Genomic DNA, 26,300 nt, shown 5'->3' on the forward strand with positions numbered 1-26,300 from the left:
ACTGCCATGATCAATATCTCCACTAATATCTTATTTATGTATATACACTTGGTCGTTAAAGTAGATACTGGTATATTGGTGGTTGATTGTTACATTCTTGCAAAGCCACTAACACACACAGCATTTTAGACAGGTCATAACAACCCATTTCATTAAGCCTAAGTAAACAGTCTACTTATTTGACATTTCTTTGGTGTTATTTTTTCTCAATAGGAAACCTAATTTGACTGTGAGCCAATCAGGTTTACACCTTACTATCAAATATATTAATTAGGGTTTTGCTTATACTGTATCAACAATACACTATGCCTGAATCTTCATTTTTCTTAAACAAATATAACATTGACATTTTCCAGATGCTGTATAGTACTTCAATATCATTGGCATATCACATATATTGTTTAATAGAAACAGTTACAAGACTCAATATGGAACTTCAGCATAATGTGACCTACTCTAATGTATAAGTCCGGTCAAGACTGTGCATAATGCTGCAGATTGAAGTATGGTGGTGCTGTACTGAAGATGACTTGAAAACAGACTGAAGTTCTCTAACTCTTTTAGATATCTTTACAGAAGGAAAGTACAGTGATGGTCGTAGATGGCAAGACAGCGTCGTGACAGGACGAGCCCTAAGGTGAGTGCAGATAGTGGCAGTCTGGTTGCGGCTGGTGGCTGTAACCAAGTCTGTCTGGTGTTGCTTCTGGTCTAGCTGTGGCAAGAATGATCTCTCTCAGAAAATCCACTAGGGTTGCGAGGTGTTGCGAACCTATGAACTAGGCATTGCTAGCCACAATGACTCTTTACCGCTAGACCATTGCTGATTTGTAAGTCAATTGATATATATATCACGTTAATGTGATTTCTGTGTTAATAATCTTTATGCTGTGGCCAGGTGGCCTTATATCCCTATCCACCAGACTCAGATAGGATCAATGTTGCTCATTGATTGGTTGATGGGAAACTGCTTGATCCTGGGAAATGTGTGGACATTGTTTATATCATCTGTAATTCCTGGGGGATATGGAAATAACTGCTACAGTATTTTTGATGAAGTTGCTACAGTACTCCCCATCCCCAGTGGCAAAAATATTTGGTTGGAGAACCTGGCTGGTCGATGAACTACGTGCCCCGTCAGTATTGTATACAGTATCCTTCTAACTTGATGTTGTCCTTATTGGTGTCGTCCAACTGGGTTGAGGTGTGGGAGGTTGCACAGGATCAGAGGGCATACATGCAGGTGGTGGAACTTGCGGTGTCGGTACCTGTGGAAGAAAGTGATCGGCTTCATCGATATTTCCAGAGAAATATCCAAGGCATTGTTACAGTATGCTGCTTTAAGGAGGTATTAGTGATGTTCTATCTCTTGCCCTGGTGCTTTATGGTTAAGAACTTCACCGTGCGGGAGAACACTTGGCAGGAACTTTCGTAATGAGATTGGAGGCGATGGTGGACAGCATGAATCCATACACACATGGTTGGCAGTTTGAAGATCATGTGGCACATATGTAGGATGTGTCATCAGATGGTGTTGTGGTGTCAGGCACTCTCTCGTCATGGCTACTCAAAGTTTATGGATAACTAGGAATTCACTTGGAAGCTATAGGCTGGACTTCTACACTAGATCCACTGCTGAAAAATAGCTGTCTTCCTTCATTGCTGAACCGATATCAAGTAGAACCAGAGGAAGATTGTTGAGTCAACCATCAGGACAGGCCTGAGCCCTTAGGGCAGCCTTCACTTGATGATGAAATTGTTCTATCATACCATTAGACTCGGGATGGTATGCCATGGTCTGAGTATAAGTGGTACCAAGGAATTGCAAGAGCTCCTTCCATAGGTGTGACTCAAACTGGCATACTTGATCAGTGATGACGACAGAGGAGCTGTCAAATCAGAGGACCTATCTGGAGAGGAAGACATGGGCCACTGATTCTGTCGTGATATCGACAAGAGAAAGCAAGAGTACTCTTACAAAAACTCTTACAGATGGTAATGGTCCAATGATTTGCATGCACCATTTCAAAATGGTTTGAGGGGTAACTGGTGCAGGAGGGCTCTTCATGTGTCAGTGTATTTCGGCCTGCTGATATTTAAGACACGCACAAGCCCAATGGCAAAGACCACCATTGATTCCTATCCATAGAACATGTTCTGTTAGGAGACGCTGGGTAACACACACCTTTGTGTGTGCCTGAGATCATAATGTTACAAAATTTTCAAGTGAAATTGGGCCAGAATGTAAAGTCTGAGTTCCGGTCTGGAAGTGTCACATGCCATTATGTTGCCACCCAACATAGGATCACTGATGAACCAGAGTGCTATGTAGGAAGTCCATATTCATTGATGTCCCAGGTCTTTATGTTGGACTCCTGTCATCACATAGAAGCCCACATAACCCAGACTTTACAAGATTAAACTTATGGTGGGCCAAGATAGAGCATTAGTTACTGTTTTTGACACCCTTGACATGGTAGATCTCCATGGTAAATTGGGAGACATATCCCAAGTTTACAGACTATCCAAGGGAAGTATCACCCTCGGCTCATGGTTGTCATGGAACAAGTCAGTACTTTGTGGTCAGTGAGTACATGAAACTACTCTCCTTCTAGGAAGTGTTGGAAATGCTGGGTAGCTGCATTAATGCCAAGGAGTTCCCTGTCAAAGGTGCTACATTTCTCCTGTGAAGGCAAGAGGCAAGACAAGAAAAGCAATGAGAAGCCATTCTTTCTTTATTAGCTGATGGAGGACTGCCCTATGGCCATGTCAGAAGTGTCAGTAGAGAGGCTGGTGGGGGAGTCGAACATCGGGTGGGCAAATAAGGTGAACTCCGCGAGTTTGCATTTGATGTCGATGAATACTGTCTCTGCTTGCAGAGACCAGTCCAATGGAAGCTGGGATGTATGTTTACAAGATGTCAGAACAGTGCATAATGAAACAGTGGTAAACATTCACCATACCAAGAAACTTCTTTAACTTCCTTGAAGTAAACAGCATGTAAATTCCTTAACAACCTCATCTTTTCTTCTAGTGGTTGAATTCTGGATGCTGACAGTGTCCCAGGAAATCCAGAGCCAGGGTGGTGACAATACACTTTCTAAGATTGAGTTGTAGGGCATACTTATGAAGGCAGGTGAAGATAAACCAGAGGTGAAGCAGATGGTCAACTGGTGATTGACTGGCTACCAAGAGGATAAAGAACAAGTATACTGTAATTTATTAGCATTTTTAGCCTTAATTTGCTAGACTGTTCTTGAGCATCACTGAGATGATACCTCTTAATCTCATAAAAGTAGAACATGTAACGATTATGATGATGGCAAAATTATCACGAGACTTGCCTCCCAGGGTTTGTCGAGCTGGAAGAGCAGAGCACACTGTCGCTGGAAGAGATAGTTGCGAAACTCCAGCAAGCTGACATCCTTACTCCGGATTTTGCTCTGAACCACTGTGTCCAGCTCAGAGGTCAGGTGCAGCCCCTCCCACTTCTCACATGCTTGGTTGAAGATGCCCAGCCAGGGAGGAGAATCTGAAATATGATTATGGATATAATTCCCATTGTCGGGGACAGGAAGCCTGCACTTAGGCTTATCAAGGTTTCCCTAGGCCAACTACTGACCTTTACCTGTATGCAACCCAACAATTGCCTAACTCCCAGTTATCTATTTTACTGCTAGGTGAATAGAGACATCAGGTGAAAGAACACCTCCCAGACTATTGCCGCCCTTACCTTGTGGTCAACTTGTTGTGATTCCAAGGATCAATGGCCTTGCGGCCTGGTCTCTGACCCAGCCTCCTGGTTGGTGGTCTAGTCAACCAGGCTGTTTGATGCAGCTACTCGCAGTCTGATGAATCACAGCCTGGTTAATCAGGTATCCTTTAAAGGTGTTTAACAAGTTCTCTCTCTTGAACACCATGAGAGGTTGACCAGTTATGCCCTTATGTGTAGAGGGGAGAATGGTGAAAAGTCTTGGGCCTGTGATGTTGATTAAATTCTCTCACTCAGAGTACCTATTGCACGTTTGTTTTCAATGTGGCTATTTTTCACATCCTGCCATGCCTCCTGAGCATTGAACCCGAGTTCCTCAGTTGTGAGCTAAGAACATAGACCACTGTGCTACAGAATCCATATGAAGTTCACCAGGCAATCAAGCAGTGTGTAAATCTTGGCTCACTTTCATTCAACATAATGTATGGATGAAAGGATTTTGTGTACAGCATTTTTTTGCAATGTTTGGTGAATTAGTTCTACATTGTTTATTGGAAGATAAAATGTGGCAAAAGGATAGGAAATGCCTTGGCTCATACTAATAATCTCATCAGAATTGTACTACTCTACAAAGGAAAAACTAATTTGCACATACTACTACTATACTTTACATGAGGTGCAAACGGAATATGACCCAATAACGTACACTGTAAAAATTATGCAAATGCCAAGAGAAAGTAAAATGTTTGAGCAATATATGGAATATTTAATAACGTGGCAAGAGCATCCTGAATATATAAAACCCAGCATTAAATGTAATAAAGTGCCTTTTTCTGGTGGAGCCCCAGTGACTCCCTGCAGCTATCTCGTCGAGATTGATCCACACTACAAGGCCCATCAGCCCTTAAAGTTCAGTTTGTCCTACCAAGGACCATAGCCAGAACCTGGATCCCCTTCCCTCACATGAGGCACAGAGAACAAATTACTTTTTACCCATTTCACTGATAAAGCATCCATAAAGTCAATGATGTTTTACAGACAACTGCTGGGTTCTCAAAACTCAAAGCCACAAAACTGCCAAACAACTCCCCCAAACAATTCAATCAAAACGAAAGAAATCACACGGAACTAGACAGAACCTGTTAGTACCAAATGCTGCCACCAGGTGGCTCGGAGCATGCTTCAGCATCAGCAAACACTCCAGTTTAGGAGCAGACAAAAACTACAATGAACTGACAAACCTGTAGAGGAGAAAGGGAGGGGAGACAGGGAGCCATTGGGACTCCACCAGAAAGAGGCATTTCATTACAATCAATGCTGTGTTTCTGAGGGAGCCTCATGGTGGCACCTTATACCAAAATAACCACAGAAAAAAGAAGGAACTTACCAGAGAGAAGTAGAGACCAATGGCCCATAAACACGATCCAGTACAACACAGGACCAATGAGGGCCAGAGGCATTAACTACATACCTGGCCACTATGAACCAGTTAGTCCTCCAAAGTCCTCGAGCCCGAATATCTGCCCAAGAATGCACCATACTTGTGAACATCATGTGCCCACGGATAGACCGCAGGCTGGCTAGCCTAGTTGATATTGCAGACAACCTGAGAAATATGAACCTTGGAACAGAGGAACAAGGAGATTGGATCAACCCACAGAGTATCCACCGAAACTGAGCCAGTGACACGCAGGTAGTGATGAACAGCTTTCTGATAAAGAAAGAGATCTAGGGGTGGTTCTAGATAGAAAACTATCACCTGAGGACCACATAAAGAATATTGTGTGAGGAGCCTATGCCACACTTTCTAACTTCAGAATTGCTTTTAAATACATGGATGGCGATATACTCAAGAAATTGTTCACGACTTTTGTTAGGCCAAAGCTAGAATATGCAGCGGTTGTGTGGTGCCCATATCTTAAGAAGCACATCAACAAACTGGAAAAGGTGCAAAGACATGCTACTAAGTGGCTCCCAGAACTGAAGGGCAAGAGCTACGAAGAGAGCTTAGAGGCATTAAATATGCCAAAACTGGAAGACAGAAGAAAAAGAGGTGATATGATCACTACATACAAAATAGTAACAGGAATTGATAAAATCGATAGGGAAGATTTCCTGAGACCTGGAACTTTAAGAACAAGAGGTCATAGATGTAAACTAGCTAAACACAGATGCCGAAGGAATATAAGAAAATTCACTTTCGCAAACAGAGTGGTAGACGGTTAGAACAAGTTAGGTGAGAAGGTGGTGGAGGCCAAGACCGTCAATAGTTTCAAAGCGTTATATGACAAAGAGTGCTGGGAAGACAGGACACCACGAGCGTAGCTCTCATCCTGTAACTACACTTAGGTAATAACACTTAGGTAATTACAACAGTCTCCGTGGTGTAGTGGTAAGACACTCGCCTGGCGTTCCGCGAGCGCTATGTCATAGGTTCGTATCCTGGCCGGGGAGGATTTACTGGGCCTAATTCCTTATCTGTAGCCTCTGTTTAACACAACAGTAAAATGTGTACTTGGATGAAAAAACGATTCTTCGCGGCAGGGGATCGTATTCCAGGGACCTGCCCGAAACGCTACGCGTACTAGTGGCTGTACAAGAATGTAACAGCTCTTGTATATATCTAAAAAAAAAAAAAAAAAAAAAAAAAAAAAAAAAAAAAAAAAAACCAGCTGCCACCAAACACAACAAAAGATAAACCGGCCAACAAGCATTAAGCAAGAAAGAAAAGGGTGGCCAGACTGCATTTTATTGGACTGTCAGAAAGCTGTTGATACAGTACCCCATAGGAGGCTGTTGTATAAGTAGGAGAAACAGGCAGGAGTAGCAAGTAAGGTGCTCCAGTGGATAAGAGAGTACCTGTACTTAGGTAACAGGAAGCAGAGAATTACTGTGAAGGGTAAGATCTCAGAATCATGCGATGTCACCAACAGAGTCCCACAGGATTCTGTATTGAAAAAATGTGGAAACAATCACAGACCAAAGAGGACACCGTAAACCAAGAGTAAGAAAGAAATGAGGGAATGTGGCCAAGAAACCAAGCAGGCTAAAGCAGAGCATGAGCTGTCAGAAGATGAACCAACGCACAAGACAGCTTGGAAATGAGGATGAGGCAGTATCAACCCTGAATGCAAGTTGCAGTGGCTATGCTGCACAATACAAGGAGAACCTCATCCCCGAATAAGAACCATCCTGGTAGGTTCTTATTCAGCATAAGATGCCGATCAAGAAAAACAAAGAAAGAGCTCGACAAGCTTGTCGAGCCACCTGGTCACTATACAAATGGTGATAAACCCAAGTCAAAAAGACCAGACACGAAGAGCAGAGAAGAAGACCGAACCAGCCGTGTACCAGACCGGTCCAACCTGCTGGAAGAGGTGGAGCCGTGGAAAACGTCCCGGGTTCGCTCACCGAGCAAGCAGTACCTGAAACCAAGGTTGGGCCGGCCACCAAGGAGCCATGAGGACTACTCTCCCCTGGTAAGACTCGAACCAAGCCAGAACCCGAAGCAACAGTTGGACCAGGGAAAAGAGGTACAGGTAACCCCACCTCGACCAGTCCTGCCGAAAGATGTCCACTACGACAGCCTCACATTCGGGGAAAGGTGCCACATAGCTCGGGAGATGCCGAGACTGCACCGACACGAAGAGATCTTCTTCTGGGAATCCATACATCCGGCAGAGCCAACGGAAGGAGTCTGCGTCGACCGTCCATTCTATGGACAGAGGAATGAAACAAGACAAGACATCTCTCAGGAAGTTGGATACTCCCCGGATATGAACCGCACAGAGAGCCAAACCCCAAGAAGTCAGCACGAGCCACTCGAAGTGACCAGCCGTAAAGAGGCAAGGACCAAAGAGAACCCCTGCAGTTCAGGCAATGAACCACCAAAGAACAGTCCGAATGGAGCCGGATGGTCGAACCCCGAGCGACCCGAATCCTCCAAAGCAAAAGCTAAACCGCCGAGAACTCCCACGCCGTGTTCAGACTCCCGCACAACTGCTTGAGCAACAGCCGAGTGACCAGGGACCCACAGAAACAGCTGAAGGTGGGACCGCAGTCGTAGCAATGCCTCTAGAGGGAGAGACAAGGAAGCGGTACGAAAGTCCCAAACAAGACCCAGCCAGGACCAAACCTAAGACGGAACCAGATGGGATTTCCTCCAGTTCACCAGGAACCCGAACCCGGCGAGCTGGGAAAGAACCACACCCCTGGTGAGCAGACAAGCAGACCGACTGGGAGCCCACACCAGCCAGCCATCGAGGTAGGCCAGGGCCCAAACTCCTAGCAGACACAGATGGGTCACTATGATCCGGGTAAGACGCGTGAACACGGGAGGTGCCAGATTCAAGCCAAAAGGAAGGCAACGAAAGTGGTAAGCCTGACACCCCACTACAAAACCTAGCCAGTCCCTGAACGCCGGATGGATACGAACATGCCAATACATGTCCTTGAGGTCCAGGGACACCATCCAGACACTCTGCTTCAACAGAAGCTGGACCCGAGACAGAGTGGTCATCCAAAAAGAGGGGCAAGGAATCTAGGGGTTCAGACGGGACAAGTCCAGAATGAACTGCAGATCCACATAGTACTGTTTTGACACTGGAAACAGGCGAGAAGCCCACCTGAGGAACAGGGTCGTCTCGACCATGGCCAAGCGCACCCACTCCGAGATGACCCGACAAAGCGCAGGGGGAAGAAGCCTGCCTGGCCAGCCCCGTACCTCCCAAAGGAGGAGCCGCTCAATGCCTCCACATCGCCTTGTCAACAGGGCAAACCGCGAAAGTGCCGACGTCCCTTACAGAAAGCTGACCGCTGAACAGAGCGAACATCTCGCTGACCAGATGACGCTGGCTTCGAAGGCAACGTCGGCTCAAAAGCCGGCACCAGTGGTCCACCTCGACCAGCAACACCCCGAGCTCTGGCACAACCCTTCTGAGAAGGCCAAGAATGGCCGCCCCTGAGAACCAAGAAGTCCGACATAGGACGACAACTACACGAAGTCGCCTCAAACAGCAATGGGCAAAGCAGAGATGAAAACTGAAGAGCCAGTGCCCAAGAGGATTCCAAAGAGAGGGCCAGCACAGCCTGATGGCAGGCGAAGTGAGAAGCAAAAAAACAGAGACACAGCCTCCTTCAGGATAGGCACAAATAGCTTCAACAGTGCAGCCGATGCCCGAGCCGCCGAGGACAGCACCCCAGACAATAGCCCGGCACTCAACGCCTCCACATCCTCAACATGTCAGGCAAAAGACAGCTCGAGAAGGGACAAAAGCACAAGACCGAAACCAAATGCCCATGGGAGCACAAATCCTCCGCAACTAAGGACACCTAAGTTTGAGCATTAAGGTGCTCAAACTTGCCCACCAGGTAAACCTGCAAAACAGTAGACATTTCTCGCCACTCAAGCGTACGGGACAGAAAGAACCCATGCCATGTCTCCAATGAAAAAAAAAGGGCAGTCTGCCAGCCAGAAAGACTCCGGAACCTCGAAACGCACCCAATGCGGGGAAGAACAACCAAGCTCAAAAGAGGTCAGATCCATAATAGAGTCAGAATCCAGGCCTCGCAGGAAGTATGCAGCAAGAGCCTCCCGAATCTCCCGCACAGAAATACGAGAGGCAGAAAACCTCCAGAAAGACAGAGCCAAGGTCCCCAACAGGGCCCGGAATCGAACCCAGGGAGGAGTCAAACCAAATCATACTCATACAGGGAAGGGGGGGTTAGTGCATCCTCACCCTAACGAACCCCCCCCCACTCTATCGAATTCCCGGATGATCCGAACAAATTGAATTCAGTACTAAATGTTCAGTGGAACATGCAGATATTCGATTAAGTGAGGACTGTTTGTTTAATTGGTTACAAAGACCGAGCATCAGCGGTGGCCGTCATCAACTATGATTTACCAAAGTGTAAAAAGTTACAGTGTTTTATTTTGCTTACAAATTGTTTCCAGAGAGAAATGGTTGAAAGATGATAAAATGGGGTCAGGGAGGGCAGGTGGTGTCATTGGTGTCAGGGGGGTGGGGGGGGAAGTGGTGAAAGTAGTTGGGGTTTAGTGTCAGGGGGCAGGTGATGGAAGTTATTCTCACTGGAGGCAGGTGGAGTTAGTGTTGTCAGAAAAAAGTTCCACTGTTGTCAGGAAAAGCAAGTGGTGGAAGCTGTTGCCAGGTAAGGCAAGTGGTGTTAGTGGTGGAAGTTGTCAGGGAAGGCAAGTGGTGTCAGTGGTGAAAGCTGTTATCAAGGGAGGCAGGTGGAGTCGGAAAACCAGCATTGATTGTAACGAAACGCCATTTTTTGGGCGAGACCCTGAGGCTTCCCGGCAACCTTCCCTCCCTCCCTCCAGTTGGTGATTTTTTGCGTGTTTTGATATCCAGCTTCAGGGGTGGGGGAGCTTCATGCTCTCCTCCGGCACAGGGGTTTCTGCTCTTTTGGTCATGGAGATTGTTTTGTTCGCTTGCAGCCGTCTCCTTCTTTTCTGATGAAGAATGAGTGCTGCATTCCGGAGGGGTCCGTGGGTGGTTGATGCTTGGTTGGTCAGGCCGGGGGTGCAACATGTTTTGTGTCCGGTTGCGGCGCTTCGCCGTTATTTGCGCGCCACGGCTTCTGTGTCCGGGGACGGCCTTTGGGTTGATCCGGTTTCCCTTCTTCCCTGTTCACGGGTTCGGGTCTCCCAGGTCGTCCGCAGGGTTATTAAGTCCAGCCAGCCTGCGGTCTATCTCCGTGCCCATGACGTTCGTAAGTTCGCAGCTCTTGCTGCCGTCTTTGGGAATATGTTTTGGTCTGATATTCGGGGGCGGGAATTTTGGCGGTCGAACAGGGTCCTGGCTGCTCGTTACCTTGTGAATGTCCCTGGGCCCCGTCGGGCCTGTGTTGCTTTGGGTCGGCGGTTGCAGCCAGTTGTCTCAGCTTCGAGTTGAGGAGTGAGCGACGACCGCCTCCCGGGTAAGTCCCTCTTTTTCCATCTGTGGGTAGTTAGCTCCGGGGAACCGATGGGGCTCCTCCCCAGAAAACCAGCGTTGAATGTAATGAAACGCCATTTTCTGGGTGAGTCAAGGAGGCTCCCCGGCATCCCTCCCTCCCTCCGGTCGGCATTTTTTTCGAGTTTTTGACATCCAGCCTCAAGAACTGAGGTGTGGGTAGCCGGCGTAGAGGGTCTGGGGCTCCCCCTTCCCCCTCCCAGGGAGGGTGGAGCTGTGCAGACAGCGGCGCGGCGACGTGTGACGTCACACTAGTTTGCTTGTTTTTCTGTTGGGGAGTTCTATCCACTAGTTCGGCTTTTGGTAGCAATTTTCACCAGAATAGGGGTTTGTTTTGAGGCGCTTACCTTTCTGGGTGTCTGTTCCGGTCGATGGCAGACATAGAATGCTTCCAACCACATGGGGGTTTCTATAGGCCATTCCTCCCCTTGCCTCTCTGAGGGGGCCCGGTTCTGGCCGTGGTCCCCGGTAGGCCTAAGAATTCCATACACATGACTGATGCCAAAGTCTGACATTAGCATATCAGCCTAGGAAAGCTCCGGGAAGCCTCCGAGACTCCCCCGGAAAATGGCGTTTCATTACATTCAACGCTGGTTTTTTGCTTTCATTTGTACTTAACACAGACACCCACACACAAAATTACCTCCAGCTGCTGAGTTAAGGACAAACTGCGTGAAGAGAGCGTCCAGCTCATCATACTGGACGAGAGCCTCATCGTATAGAGCCAACAACTGAAATACTTGTGCTAGCTCTTCTTGTAACAAAAAATAAGAACAGAAGGACCAGGACTTTTCTATGCGACGTTCCCGCTCTGCCCTCATGCTTTCCTCAAACCTGAAATGGAATAAATCACTAACACTGACAAATCTTTATTTATAACATACACCTAATAAAGTTACATAGCTGATTTGCACATCTAGTATGTGCTGAAATAGAGGGAATACAGAGAACATATACAGCATACATAGACACAATAAAGGTCTTCAGATGTACTCACTAGAAAGGAGAAGGGAGAGATATCAAATACAGTGGTACCTCGCATAACGAATTTAATCCGTTCCATGTTCGTCATGTGAAACGGACGTCATACAAAACGAGTGTCCCCCATATAACCAGTGTGATGCACTGTGTTTATTGTGAAATACCCCCAGAGTGCATGACATCAAATGTTCCCCAAAATATCATTTGTCTTTGCATAATGATAAATTACCGTCCCTGAACATGTCTATGTAAAAATAATTACCAAATTCCACTTACTTTGGCTGTGAGGGCGTGGACAAGGTGCGCTGTGACGTCATCAGGGGCTGGTGGCCCGTGTGTAAAGCTCCCAGACACGGTCGCGCAGGCCATTCAAGCACCGCGTGTTGCCACAAATATATTTTCAAATATTTTTTCTATGCATTTCCAATGCGGTTTTATTTGTTTCTTTTATCGTATATGATGCATATTTGTGACCTTTACAATATGTATACAGTAGAATGTTTATAATTTTCCATGGAACTGTGATACATGTGTCAGTAATGTGTCCACAATAAATGTTTATTGTCACAATATTACGTGGTAAAAATTCACTAAAATTACAATATGTATAGTTTCACATACTATATACACAGTAACACACTGTATTACACACTCAGTACTTTGGAGGTGAGTAATAGTCAACGAAGTAGTCCATGGTACACAGCACGACTTTGCTCTCCTTGCACCAGCTACAGATAGATTTTCGATCCTGTTTCATCGTTCTGCGTGCTTGCAAATAACACACTCGTGTGCACCCTTGGCTTTAGTACTTGTAGGTGGTATGTAGCCAAGCTTGTAAAGCATAAGGTAGTATTGAAACGATTATAGGAAAAGCTCAATTTGTAAGGTAGTCTTGAAAAGATCGCTTTGTAAGGTCCCACACAGGAAGAGATTCAGCTAGCCTCAAAGAGTGTCCATCAGTCAGGAAGAGATTCAGGTATTCTTGAAAATATCAATGAACAACACCACCATGGAAGCCGCTAACACTTCATCTATGCTACTTGTATCAGATGCATCATCACTGAACGCAGAAAACGATTCATCTATGTATCATCTATATAAATTTGAGATGGCAAGGGTGGGGCTCAGAGCTACAACTGGATACGCTCGCTGTATCATCCTCATAGGTGCTGTATCACTGGCATCCGACCGTTGTGTTAAGCCCTTATTGCGCCTAGCTTCACCAATGTTATGACCCTTATGTTCTTCAAACAATAGGGTCTGAATTGCACCGACTGAGCGCAGTCTTTCAACACCGTGTTGGACAGGTGTTTGAGAGCCAGAGGCGCGTGTGCCACAAATGGTTGCTCACGCAGTACTAACCCAGCCAGCAGCCCTTGTCTTTCATATTCGTTATAGGAAAAGGTTCGTTCAGTGTTTGTTGGGTAGGCTGCTCCATTATGACAATCTTTCTTTGTTTCAAATGTGTTCCATTTGTTTTGTATTTGTTACTTACGTCTCAATAATGGAGCAGCCTACCCGACAAACACTGAACGAACCTTTATGGCATTTGTCCATTTTTCAAATTGTTTCAACAGTTCTTTTATTTTTCGTTTTTTTTTTTTATTTAAGAAACATGGAGCAGCCTACCTGCCGAACACCGAACGAACCTTTTTGACATTTGTTGTATATCAGACATTTCATTTCTTTTTTCCTACAAAAACGTCAATGCTTTGCAACATCTCAGCAGTCACCCTTTTATATCCCAGCATCATTAGCATCTTTAAACAAGAACAACATAATTTATGTGCATCGTCGGAGGCGTCTAAGAATGTGCAAGAAGCAGCGCGCCCCCACCGCGTGGTGCTGACGTTACTCAAACCAGCGTTCGTCATGCGGGACGATTTGACGCCGATCGGGCCGTTCGTTACCCAAAATGTTCGTCTTTTGGGGCGATCGTTATGCGAGGTACCACTGTAATATACACCTGGAAGATACTGGAGGGCCAGGTACCAAATCTACACAGTAGAATAACAACGTACTGGAGTGAACGATATGGAAGAAAATGTAGAATAGAACCAGTGAAGAGCAGAGGTGCCATAGGCACAATCAGAGAACACTGTATAAACATCAGAGGTCCGCGGTTGTTCAACATCCTCCCAGGGAGCACAAGAAATATTGCCGGAACAACCGTGGACATCTTCAAGAGAAAGCTAGATAGTTTTCTTCAAGAAGTGCTGGACCAACCGGGCTGAGGTGGATATGTGGGTCTGTGGGCTGCAACAGCCTGGTGGACCAAAAGTCAAGCCTGACCTCAGGCCGGGCTTAGGGAGTAGAAGAACTCCCAGAACCTCATCAAGCAGGTATCTAGAATTTTGTCTTTATAATGATCTTAAACGATGTGTGAAATAATTAATATTAATTCTTTTAGACCAAGTCCACTCAGTTGCTACCTAAAGTCACAGTCAGTCAGGCAGGATCAGGGACAGTCAGGTAAGGTCATGGACAGTCAGGCAGGGTCATGGACAGTCAGGCAGGGTCATGGATAGTCAGGCAGGGCCATAGACAGTCAGGCAGGGCCATGGACAGTCAGGCAGGGCCAAGGGACAGTCAGGCAGGGTCATGGACAGTCAGGCAGGGTCATGGACAGTCAGGCAGGGTCATGGACAGTCAGGCAGGGTCATGGACAGTCAGGCAGGGCCATGGACAGTCAGGCAAGGTCATGGACAGTCAGGCAGCGCCATGGACAGTCAGGCAGGGCCAAGGGACAGTCAGGCAGGGTCATGGACAGTCAGGCAGGGCCATGGACAGTCAGGCAGGGCCATGGACAGTCAGGCAGGGCCATGGACAGTCAGGCAAGGTCATGGACAGTCAGGCAGGGTCATGGACAGTCAGGCAGGACCATGGACAGTCAGGCAGGGTCATGGACAGTCAGGCAGGGTCATGGACAGTCAGGCAGGGTCATGGACAGTCAGGCAGGGTCATGGACAGTCAGGCAGGGCCAAGGGACAGTCAGGCAGGGTCATGGACAGTCAGGCAGGGCCATGGACAGTCAGGCAGGGTCATGGACAGTCAGGCAGGGCCATGGACAGTCAGGCAGGGCCATGGACAGTCAGGCAGGGCCATGGACAGTCAGGCAGGGCCATGGACAGTCAGGCAGGACCAAGGGACAGTCAGGCAGGGTCATGGACAGTCAGGCAGGGCCATGGACAGTCAGGCAGGGCCATGGACAGTCAGGCAGAGCCATGGACAGTCAGGCAGAGCCATGGACAGTCAGGCAGGGCCATGGACAGTCAGGCAGGGCCATGGACAGTCAGGCAGGGCCATGGACAGTCAGGCAGGGCCAAGGGACAGTCAGGCAGGGCTAAGGGACAGTCAGGCAGGGTCATGGACAGTCAGGCAGGGCCATGGACAGTCAGGCAAGGTCATGGACAGTCAGGCAGGGTCATGGACAGTCAGGCAGGGCCATGGACAGTCAGGCAGGGCCATGGACAGTCAGGCAGGGTCATGGACAGTCAGGCAGGGTCATGGACAGTCAGGCAGGGTCATGGACAGTCAGGCAGGGTCATGGACAGTCAGGCAGGGTCATGGACAGTCAGGCAAGGTCATGGACAGTCAGGCAGGGCCATGGACAGTCAGGCAGGGCCAAGGGACAGTCAGGCAGGGTCATGGACAGTCAGGCAGGGCCATGGACAGTCAGGCAGGGCCATGGACAGTCAGGCAGGGCCATGGACAGTCACGCAGGGCCATGGACAGTCAGGCAGGGCCATGGACAGTCAGGCAGGGCCAAGGGACAGTCAGGCAGGGTCATGGACAGTCAGGCAGGGCCATGGACAGTCAGGCAGGGCCATGGACAGTCAGGCAGGGTCATGGACAGTCAGGCAGGGTCATGGACAGTCAGGCAGAGCCATGGACAGTCAGGCAGGGCCATGGACAGTCAGGCAGGGCCATGGACAGTCAGGCAGGGCCAAGGGACAGTCAGGCAGGGCTAAGGGACAGTCAGGCAGGGTCATGGACAGTCAAGCAGGGCCATGGACAGTCAGGCAGGGCCATGGACAGTCAGGCAGGGTCATGGACAGTCAGGCAAAGCCATGGACAGTCAGGCAGGGCCATGGACAGTCAGACATTGTCATGGACAGTCAGGCAGAGCCAAGGGACAGTCAGGCAGAGCCATGGACAGTCAGGCAGGGTCATGGACAGTCAGGCAGGGCCATGGACAGTCAGGCAGGGCCATGGACAGTCAAGCAGAGCCAAGGGACAGTCAGGCAGGGTCATGGACAGTCAGGCAGGGTCATGGACAGTCAGGCAAGGTGATGGACAGTCAGGCAAGGTCATGGACAGTCAGGCAAGGTCATGGACAGTCAGGCAAGGTCATGGACAGTCAGGCAAGGTCATGGACAGTCAGGCAAGGTCATGGACAGTCAGGCAAGGTCATGGACAGTCAGGCAAGGTCATGGACAGTCAGGCAGGGTCATGGACAGTCAGGCAAGGTCATGGACAGTCAGGCAAGGTCATGGACAGTCAGGCAGGGCCATGGACAGTCAGGCAGGGCCATGGACAGTCAGGCAGGGCCATGGACAGTCAGGCAGGGCCATGGACAGTCAGGCAAGGTCATGGACAGTCAGGCAGGGTCATGCACAGTCAGGCAGGACCATGGACAGTCAGGCAGGGTCATGGACAGTCAGGCAGGGTCATGGACAGTCAGGCAGGGTCATGGACAGTCAGGCAGGGTCATGGACAGTCAGGCAGGGTCATGGACAGTCAGGCAGGGTCATGGACAGTCAGGCAGGGCCATGGACAGTCAGGCAGGGCCATGGACAGTCAGGCAGGGCCATGGACAGTCAGGCAGGGCCATGGACAGTCAGGCAGGGCCATGGACAGTCAGGCAGGGCCATGGACAGTCAGGCAGGGCCAAGGGACAGTCAGGCAGGGTCATAGACAGTCAGGCAGGGCCATGGACAGTCAGGCAGGGCCATGGACAGTCAGGCAGGGTCATGGACAGTCAGGCAGAGCCATGGACAGTCAGGCAGGGCCATGGACAGTCAGGCAGGGCCATGGACAGTCAGGCAGGGCCAAGGGACAGTCAGGCAGGGCTAAGGGACAGTCAGGCAGGGTCATGGACAGTCAGGCAGGGCCATGGACAGTCAGGCAAGGTCATGGACAGTCAGGCAGGGTCATGGACAGTCAGGCAGGGCCATGGACAGTCAGGCAGGGTCATGGACAGTCAGGCAGAGCCATGGACAGTCAGGCAGGGTCATGGACAGTCAGGCAGGGTCATGGACAGTCAGGCAGGGCCATGGACAGTCAGGCAGGGCCAAGGGACAGTCAGGCAGGGTCATGGACAGTCAGGCAGGGCCATGGACAGTCAGGCAGGGCCATGGACAGTCAGGCAGGGCCATGGACAGTCAGGCAGGGCCATGGACAGTCAGGCAGGGCCATGGACAGTCAGGCAGGGCCAAGGGACAGTCAGGCAGGGTCATGGACAGTCAGGCAGGGCCATGGACAGTCAGGCAGGGCCATGGACAGTCAGGCAGGGTCATGGACAGTCAGGCAGAGCCATGGACAGTCAGGCAGGGCCATGGACAGTCAGGCAGGGCCATGGACAGTCAGGCAGGGCCAAGGGACAGTCAGGCAGGGCTAAGGGACAGTCAGGCAGGGTCATGGACAGTCAGGCAGGGCCATGGACAGTCAGGCAGGGCCATGGACAGTCAGGCAGGGCCATGGACAGTCAGGCAGGGTCATGGACAGTCAGGCAAAGCCATGGACAGTCAGGCAGGGCCATGGACAGTCAGACAGGGTCATGGACAGTCAGGCAGAGCCAAGGGACAGTCAGGCAGAGCCATGGACAGTCAGGCAGGGTCATGGACAGTCAGGCAGGGCCATGGACAGTCAGGCAGGGCCATGGACAGTCAGGCAGAGCCAAGGGACAGTCAGGCAGGGTCATGGACAGTCAGGCAGGGTCATGGACAGTCAGGCAAGGTGATGGACAGTCAGGCAAGGTCATGGACAGTCAGGCAAGGTCATGGACAGTCAGGCAAGGTCATGGACAGTCAGGCAAGGTCATGGACAGTCAGGCAAGATCATGGACAGTCAGGCAAGGTCATGGACAGTCAGGCAGGGCCATGGACAGTCAGGCAGGGCCATGGACAGTCAGGCAGGGCCATGGACAGTCAGGCAGGGCCATGGACAGTCAGGCAGGGCCATGGACAGTCAGGCAGGGCCATGGACAGTCAGGCAGGGCCATGGACAGTCAGGCAGGGCCATGGACAGTCAGGCAGGGCCATGGACAGTCAGGCAGGGCCATGGACAGTCAGGCAGGGCCATGGACAGTCAGGCAGGGTCATGGACAGTCAGGCAGGGCCATGGACAGTCAGGCAGGGCCATGGACAGTCAGGCAGGGCCATGGACAGTCACGCAAGGCCATGGACAGTCAGGCAAGGTCATGGACAGTCAGGCAGGGTCATGGACAGTCAGGCAGGGTCATGGACAGTCAGGCAGGGTCATGGACAGTCAGGCAGGGTCATGGACAGTCAGGCAGGGCCATGGACAGTCAGGCAGGGCCATGGACAGTCAGGCAGGGCCATGGACAGTCAGGCAGGGTCATGGACAGTCAGGCAAGGTCATGGACAGTCAGGCAGGGTCATGGACAGTCAGGCAGGGCCATGGACAGTCAGGCAGGGCCATGGACAGTCATTCAGGGCCATGGACAGTCAGGCAGGGTCATGGACAGTCAGGCAAGGTCATGGACAGTCAGGCAAGGTCATGGACAGTGAGTCTGGGTTCCTTGTGTCTATTCTTAACTACACACTTCCATTAGTAAAGTTGCTCACTTGGATCCACTCACCTACATTATTTCTTTCTTGCAATCAGTCCATGCAATACTGTACCTTACACACACAGTTCCACATTTTTGGTGTATCAGTAGACCTTCACGCCTTCTGCGTAACTTTAACTCTTGGTTTGTATTCATCTTCAAGATTTAATCAAAATACTCTTCCATCTAAACCTTCCCACACACATTTATCGATAGTTACTTTCTTTTACCAAAGATATAGGTTTAACTTGTACCACAAACATCATGCTTTCAAGTTGTGAAACCCTTAGTTTACAGTTTTCAACCTTCAAGAAAATGGTATTTTCTTATACCATTTGAGTTTAAGGTATATACCTACTTTCAATAGTCACATCCACCTATCCAGAGACATCTCTGCTGCAATTGTGCATCTCTTGTTACCACCAGAAAGAACCACTAGCCAGATGTGTAACCAGGACAATGTATTACAAAGTACACTAAGATCAGTAATTAGGATAAATATTGGAAAATATCTCACTTTGCCATAACACACAAAAACAATTAAGCATAGTTTTTCTTTTTCTTTTACACAATATGGTACAAGGAGCAGAAGTGTTGTGACTCACGTTTATATGCTGTGAGTTCTCCCTCTTACACCTTATCTCAAAGTCCTATTCAATTCTGGTTTTTTTTTCTCTCCTTAGGATACAATATCCTATCATTTTAGAACTAAATCCCCAATTACTGTTGGATAACCAAGGTCAAACTGTAGAGGAACAGTGCCCAGTTGTTCCTCCCTGCCCTGGGTTTACACCTGAGATGCTCTAGTTTTCATGGTGAGTGAGTGAGGGCGCTACTCACTACTCCACAGGGAACAATTGTTTGTCACCATAACACTGGTTCAAAACACAGTTGAAGGCTACCAAAACATATTAAACCTGTTAGGGATTGTCACATGCTACTATACAAGGATATCACATTAACGTGATGTATTAGTGAGAAAATCAGTAGGAACTACAAGAAAGATTCAAACCTATGCACTGGGTACTCCTGGCCAAACACCACAACATGGTAAAAGCATCATAACCTGGGATTCAAGTATATCCTCTAGGGTTCCTGAGGCTTACACTGAAGCCTAACCAGGGTTTCACACAATGACCCCATGCACTTTGGCTTGTAGTCTAAGAATTCTACCTCCAACACTTCCCTTCAAATGAACAAAGAAATCACATTCTTTGTGATTTGAACCTATGCCTGGGAGTACCCAGTGCATAGGTTCGAATCCTCTTCATTGTTCCTACTGATTTTCTCATCCTATTGTAACATACCTGTTAAGGGCTCTGTTGTATGCCACCATCAGCAAATGCCTCATCTTAGTAAGGAGAGTCTGCCATGATTCCACTGACCTTGAGTCAGACTTAAGAGGGTCAATCACTGACATACATCTGTTGGATAACATGCAAGCATAAAGTGGCTTTATGTAATCAATAATTTTCATACTTATTAAACTCCTGTAACCTGTTCCTTTGTATATTTTATAAATGAAATTATAATAATAATAATAATAAATCATAGTTAATTATCAGCAATAAGACTACTACACTGTCCACTTCTATGAGGTGAAGAAGTATCTGCCAGAGATACAGTACTACAGGAGGTGGTTAAATATATTTGGAGAGCTTATACTACAGTACCTTCCACACCTGGTTGTATCACAATAAACCTTTGCCATGTCACTGACTAGCCCTAAAGAGCTCCACATCAATTCTTACAAAAATAAAATTATAATCTTTCATTCTCTCTCAATAAACTGCTTTCACTTTACTTGTTTACATTTCTTCTTTCAGTACAACCATTATTCATGCATTTCTTATGACCCAACCACTGTACCCAACCACTGTATCCAACCACTCCACTCTCTCTAGGTGTACACTACCATAATTCATTTCACCTACTTGTGTATATATATGCCAAAGTACTCTTACATATAAAAGGGAGACGAATTTGAAAAAGTTAATAGGAAAATATATAAATTTGAAACAGATCTCAATGCATCTCTACCAGCCAACTTAAACAAAAAGTTAGGCAAGGATATATCAAGTCATAGAATTGGAAAAGAGTAAAGAGGAAGTGAAAGAAACATATGCACAAGTGGTGAAGGAGAAAAACAATCAAAGACGTATGTCTTAAGTCAAAAACAGAAATGAGCAGCAAAAAACAGACACTAGACAAGCAATTAGGAAAAGAACTGGTTACCAGCAGTAAACCTGTACAAAACACTGCAGATAAAAGCAAGGCCACAATAATTTTTTGGTGTTTGGAACAGGAGATACTATCTAGGGAGGACAGAGCAGCAGAAGAGGTAAGAATCACTGAGAAAATAGTACATTTAACAGAAGGCTTCACAACAAAAGAAAATATCAGTGATTTTAGGATATGCTAATATAAAAAGATAAGAATTGCTTCCTAAGGGTGAAATTTAATAGAGTGAAACAAATGTCAGAAGTGCTTAAGAATGCCAAGAAATTGCTAAATGATGAAGATTGAAAACTATGGTTATTAACGAAGCAAAAGAAGAAAATGATGGCAGAAACAAAGAAAGAACCTTCTTTTTTAAAGGTGATGGGGATCAGAAAGCCTGTGAAATGGTGTATAAAAGCATACAAAATCATTATAGAAAAGGTGAATAAAGGTCAAAGGACGTGGGAACATGTTTCTGAAAATTGTATAACTAGCACAGATGGAGTAAAAAATACTGGAGCAAAACATTATTATACAGTTTAAGATCTTGAGGTTATCTTGAGATGATTTCGGGGCTTTAGTGTCCCCGCGGCCCGGTCCTCGACCAGGCCTCCACCCCCAGGAAGCAGCCCGTGACAGCTGACTAACACCCAGGTACCTATTTTACTGTTAGGTAACAGGGGCATAGGGTTAAAGAAACTCTGCCCATTGTTTCTCGCCGGCGCCCGGGATTGAACCCGGGACCACAGGATCACAAGTCCAGTGTGCTGTCCGCTCGGCCGACCGGCTCTCTTGCCACAGATACCACAGATTGTTGCACTAACAGACAAACTTCAGGATAATATTTTAAATGAGGCTGTATTCTCAAGGGGGCTACTCAATTTGGAGACGTGACAGAAAATTAGAAAAGGTGGAGGAGTTGCCATACTGGTGAAAGAACACCTGAAGGTAAGAGAATTAATAATCAACAGCCCACAAGAAGTTGACATAATGGCCCTTAGATATTTATAATCAGAATAATAGTCTACCAGTAAGCAACACATGGACAAAGGAGGAATTAGATGATAAACGAGAGGGCCTCATAATGATCACAAGTTATTATAATAAGAGCAGATGAAGATAAGTCACGGTTGTTGGTACTTGGTGTCTTCAACTTGAAATCAATAGACTGGGAAGCATGCGAAGCAAGAACGGACATTTTGGCACATTCCTATACTTCAACTTTGAGACATTCATGTATCAATATGTTAAGCAGGCCAGGAGAATGGTGCAGAGGATTTCATATTCACCAGTTAAGAAGAAGAGAGATTTGACATTCAGTATCTTTCTCCCTTGGATAAGAGCAACCATGTCGTTTTGGAAATAAAATATGCAATGCATTATAATTTAGAAGAGAATGGGGAAAATGAAACAATTGAATAACTTGATTTCAGGAGAGGAAAATAAGGGGGAACTTGGCAAGTTCTTTAATGAATTTGATTGGAAAGATTTGTTGCTAAGCAAAGAAATATATGAGATGTATGCCAAGTTCTATGATATATATATAATAAAGGTACGTACAACAAAATTTATACCAAGGAAGAGATGCAGAACACGGAAAATGAATAGGAAATGTGTGAAACATTAAACGAAAAGTTCCAAAGTGTGTTTGTACAAAATGAGATCTTCAGAGAACCAGACACAATAAGAATTCCACAAAACAACATAGAGCACATAGAGGTGTCTAGAGATGAAGTGGAAAATATGCTAAAGGAGCTAAGTAAGAATAAAGCAGTTGGCCCAGATGGAGTTTCACCATGGGTTCTGAGAGAATGTGCATCTGAGCTCAGCATTCCATTTCACAAGATCTTTCAGGCATCTCTGTGTACAGGAGTCATAGCAGATGTGTGGAAACAGGCTAATATAGTTCCAATCTACAAAAGTGGCAGCAGGGAAGACCCCCTCAATTATAGACCTGTATCATTGACTAGTGTAATAGTAAAAGTATTAGAAAAACTAATCAAAACTAAATGGGTAGAACACCTGGAGAGAAATTATATAATATCAGACAGACAGTATGGTTTTCGATCTGGAAGATCCTGTGTATCGAATTTACTCAGTTTCTATGATTGAACCACAGAGATATTAAAGGAAAGAGATGGTTGGGGTGACTGCATCTATTTGGACCTAAAAAAGGCTTTCGACAGAGTTCCACATAAGAGGTTGTTCTGGAAACTGGAAAATATTGGAGGGGTGACAGGTAAGCTTCTAACATGGATGAAAAATTTTCTGACCGATAGAAAAATGAGGGCAGTAATCAGAGGGAATGTATCGGACTGGAGAAATGTCACAAGTGGAGTACCACAGGGTTCAGTTCTTGCACCAGTGATGTTTATTGTGTACATAAATGATCTACCAGTTGGTATACAGAATTATATGAACATGTTTGCTGATGATGCTAAGATAATAGGAAGGATAAGAAATTTAGATGACTGTCATGCCCTTCAAGAAGACCTGGACAAAATAAGTATATGGAGCACCACTTGGCAAATGGAATTTAATGTTAATAAATGTCATGTTATGGAATGTGGAATAGGAGAACATAGACCCCACACAACCTATATATTATGTGAGAAATCTTTAAAGAATTCTGATAAAGAAAGAGATCTAGGAGTGGTTCTAGATAGAAAACTATCACCTGAGGACCACATAAAGAATATTGTGCAAGGAGCCTATGCTATGCTTTCTAACTTCAGAATTGCATTTAAATACATGGATGGCGATATACTAAAGAAATTGTTCATGACTTTTGTTAGGCCAAAGCTAGAATATGCAGCTGTTGTGTGGTGCCCATATCTTAAGAAGCACATCAACAAACTGGAAAAGGTGCAAAGACATGCTACTAAGTGGCTCCCAGAACTGAAGGGCAAGAGCTACGAGGAGAGGTTAGAAGCATTAAATATGCCAAAACTAGAAGACAGAAGAAAAAGAGGTGATATGATCACTACATACAAAATAGTAACAGGAATTGATAAAATCGACAGGGAAGACTTCCCGAGACCTGGAATTTCAAGAACAAGAGGTCATAGATTTAAACTAGCTAAACACAGATGCCGAAGAAATATAAGAAAATTCACCTTCGCAAATAGAGTGGTAGACGGTTGGAACAAGTTAAGTGAGAAGGTGGTGGAGGCCAAGACCGTCAGTAGTTTCAAAGCGTTATATGACAAAGAGTGCTGGGAAGACGGGACACCACGAGCGTAGCTCTCATCCTGTAACTACACTTAGGTAATTACACTTAGGTAATTACACACACACACACACACACTTGGTGCCTGGGGTAAAAGTGCTGCCAGTTTTTTTTAAGAAACTGGGTTCTAAACTAATTAAAACAGCTAGAGACCCTAGAGCTGCCAGTTTCCTCTTTCAGCGCCTTAATGTGGCAATCCAGAAAGGAAATGCTCACTACATCCATGGTTCCTACCCGCCATCTTAGGAGCTTCCGTTATCTTCGAGATGATTTCGGGGCTTTAGTGTCCCCGCGGCCCGGTCCTCGACCAGGCCTCCACCCCCAGGAAGCAGCCCGTGACAGCTGACTAACACCCAGGTACCTATTTTACTGCTAGGTAACAGGGGCATAGGGTGAAAGAAACTCTGCCCATTGTTTCTCGCCGGCACCTGGGATCGAACCCAGGACCAAAGGATCACAAGTCCGGCGTGCTGTCCGCTCGGCCGACCGGCTCCCCGGCTTGAGAAACTCCATAACCTGTGACAAGCAGCTTTGTACCTTGCATGTAACCAATGTTGTAACCCTTTTTTGCATTATATATTTTTTAATTTATATATAAATATAAATAAATAAAAGACAAGAATATAAAATTCTGTCAACCACCTCTCTGCTTGCTTTCCACCAAAATCGTTCTTGATTTTGTCGAGCACAGTAGTTCGTGGAAGCAGTTTGTTGCCCTTGCGGGTGTCGGGAGTCTCAAGGAGAATAACCATCCAGTCTGTGACGCTCTGTTGCTTGAGAGAGACCACCCATGCCTGCAGATTGTCTCGCACCACATTCTTGTAAGCCTCCACATCCTGAGGAACAAAACACATGCTACCCTATTCAGCTATCTCAGGCATCATAAAGTTATATTTCCTTACAAAGAAAATAAAATATATTTTAATATGATTGTCAGCAAATAAATTATATATACTAATACAAAGGAACTTGTAAAATTGGTATGCTGGGGAGGCTTTGTATAAACTTCACATACATCTTATTCTTGCTTTTCATTGCATCTCATAAGAAGATCTTCTGCAACTGCATACAAATCTACTTTAACTTGTTAACGTTTATTCTCATGCATAGTACGTACTTCTTGAAGCTTTGCCACACGAAATATTTGTTCTGCTAATTCTTCGTTTATTCTCACTCATCCATCCCAATACATAAGTTTTTAATGGTTCCCTACCTAACCATATACTGTATCAATATGGCACTAACCATATACTGTATCAATATGGCACTAACCATATACTGTATCAGTATGGCACTAACCATATACTGTATCAATATGGCACTAACCTTATACTGTATCAATATGGCACTAACCATATACTGTATCAATATGGCACTAACCATATACTGTATCAATATGGCACTAACCATATACTGTATCAATATGGCACTAACCATATACTGTATCAATATGGCACTAACCATATACTGTATCAATATGGCACTAACCATATACTGTATCAGTATGGCACTAACCATATACTGTATCAATATAACACTAACCATATACTGTATCAATATAACACTAACCATATATTGTATCAATATAGCACTAACCATATAATGTATCAATATGGCACTAACCATATAATGTATCAATATGGCACTAACCATATATTGTATCAGTATGGCACTAACCATATACTGTATCAATATAACACTAACCATATACTGTATCAATATAACACTAACCATATATTGTATCAATATAGCACTAACCATATAATGTATCAATATGGCACTAACCATATATTGTATCAGTATGGCACTAACCATATACTGTAACAATATGGCACTAACCATATACTGTATCAGTATGGCACTAACCATATACTGTATCAATATGGCACTAACCATATACTGTATCAGTATGGCACTAACCATATACTGTATCAGTATGGCACTAACCATATACTGTAACAATATGGCACTAACCATATACTGTATCAGTATGGCACTAACCATATACTGTATCAATATGGCACTAACCATATACTGTATCAATATAACACTAACCATATACTGTATCAATATGGCACTAACCATATATTGTATCAATATAGCACTAACCATATAATGTATCAATATGGCACTAACCATATACTGTATCAATATGGCACTAACCATATATTGTATCAATATAGCACTAACCATATAATGTATCAATATGGCACTAACCATATATTGTATCAATATAGCACTAACCATATATTGTATCAATATGGCACTAACCATATACTGTATCAATATAGCACTAACCATATATTGTATCAATATAGCACTAACCAACCTAGTACCACATTACCTCCCACTAGCATAAGAAAACAAAGAGGCCTTCACAAGCAAACA

General features: G+C 46.1%; 1 protein-coding gene across 1 annotated transcript in view; it reads right to left on the bottom strand.

The window, feature by feature from the left end:
- SIDL (SIDL trafficking protein particle complex subunit 10) overlaps positions 1–26,300 on the bottom strand; it is a 126,564-nt gene that overhangs the window by 82,312 nt on the left and 17,952 nt on the right. Inside the window, exons 4-7 of the mRNA XM_069300257.1 lie at positions 24,555–24,748; positions 19,771–19,887; positions 11,333–11,523; positions 3,342–3,529 (exon numbers count right to left, since the gene is read on the bottom strand). Coding sequence (XP_069156358.1) covers positions 3,342–3,529; positions 11,333–11,523; positions 19,771–19,887; positions 24,555–24,748 — 690 coding nt within the window. The remainder of the gene's footprint in view (positions 1–3,341; positions 3,530–11,332; positions 11,524–19,770; positions 19,888–24,554; positions 24,749–26,300) is intronic.

Source organism: Procambarus clarkii, chromosome 43 (assembly GCF_040958095.1).
Source record: "Procambarus clarkii isolate CNS0578487 chromosome 43, FALCON_Pclarkii_2.0, whole genome shotgun sequence".
NCBI classification, from domain to species: domain Eukaryota; kingdom Metazoa; phylum Arthropoda; class Malacostraca; order Decapoda; family Cambaridae; genus Procambarus; species Procambarus clarkii.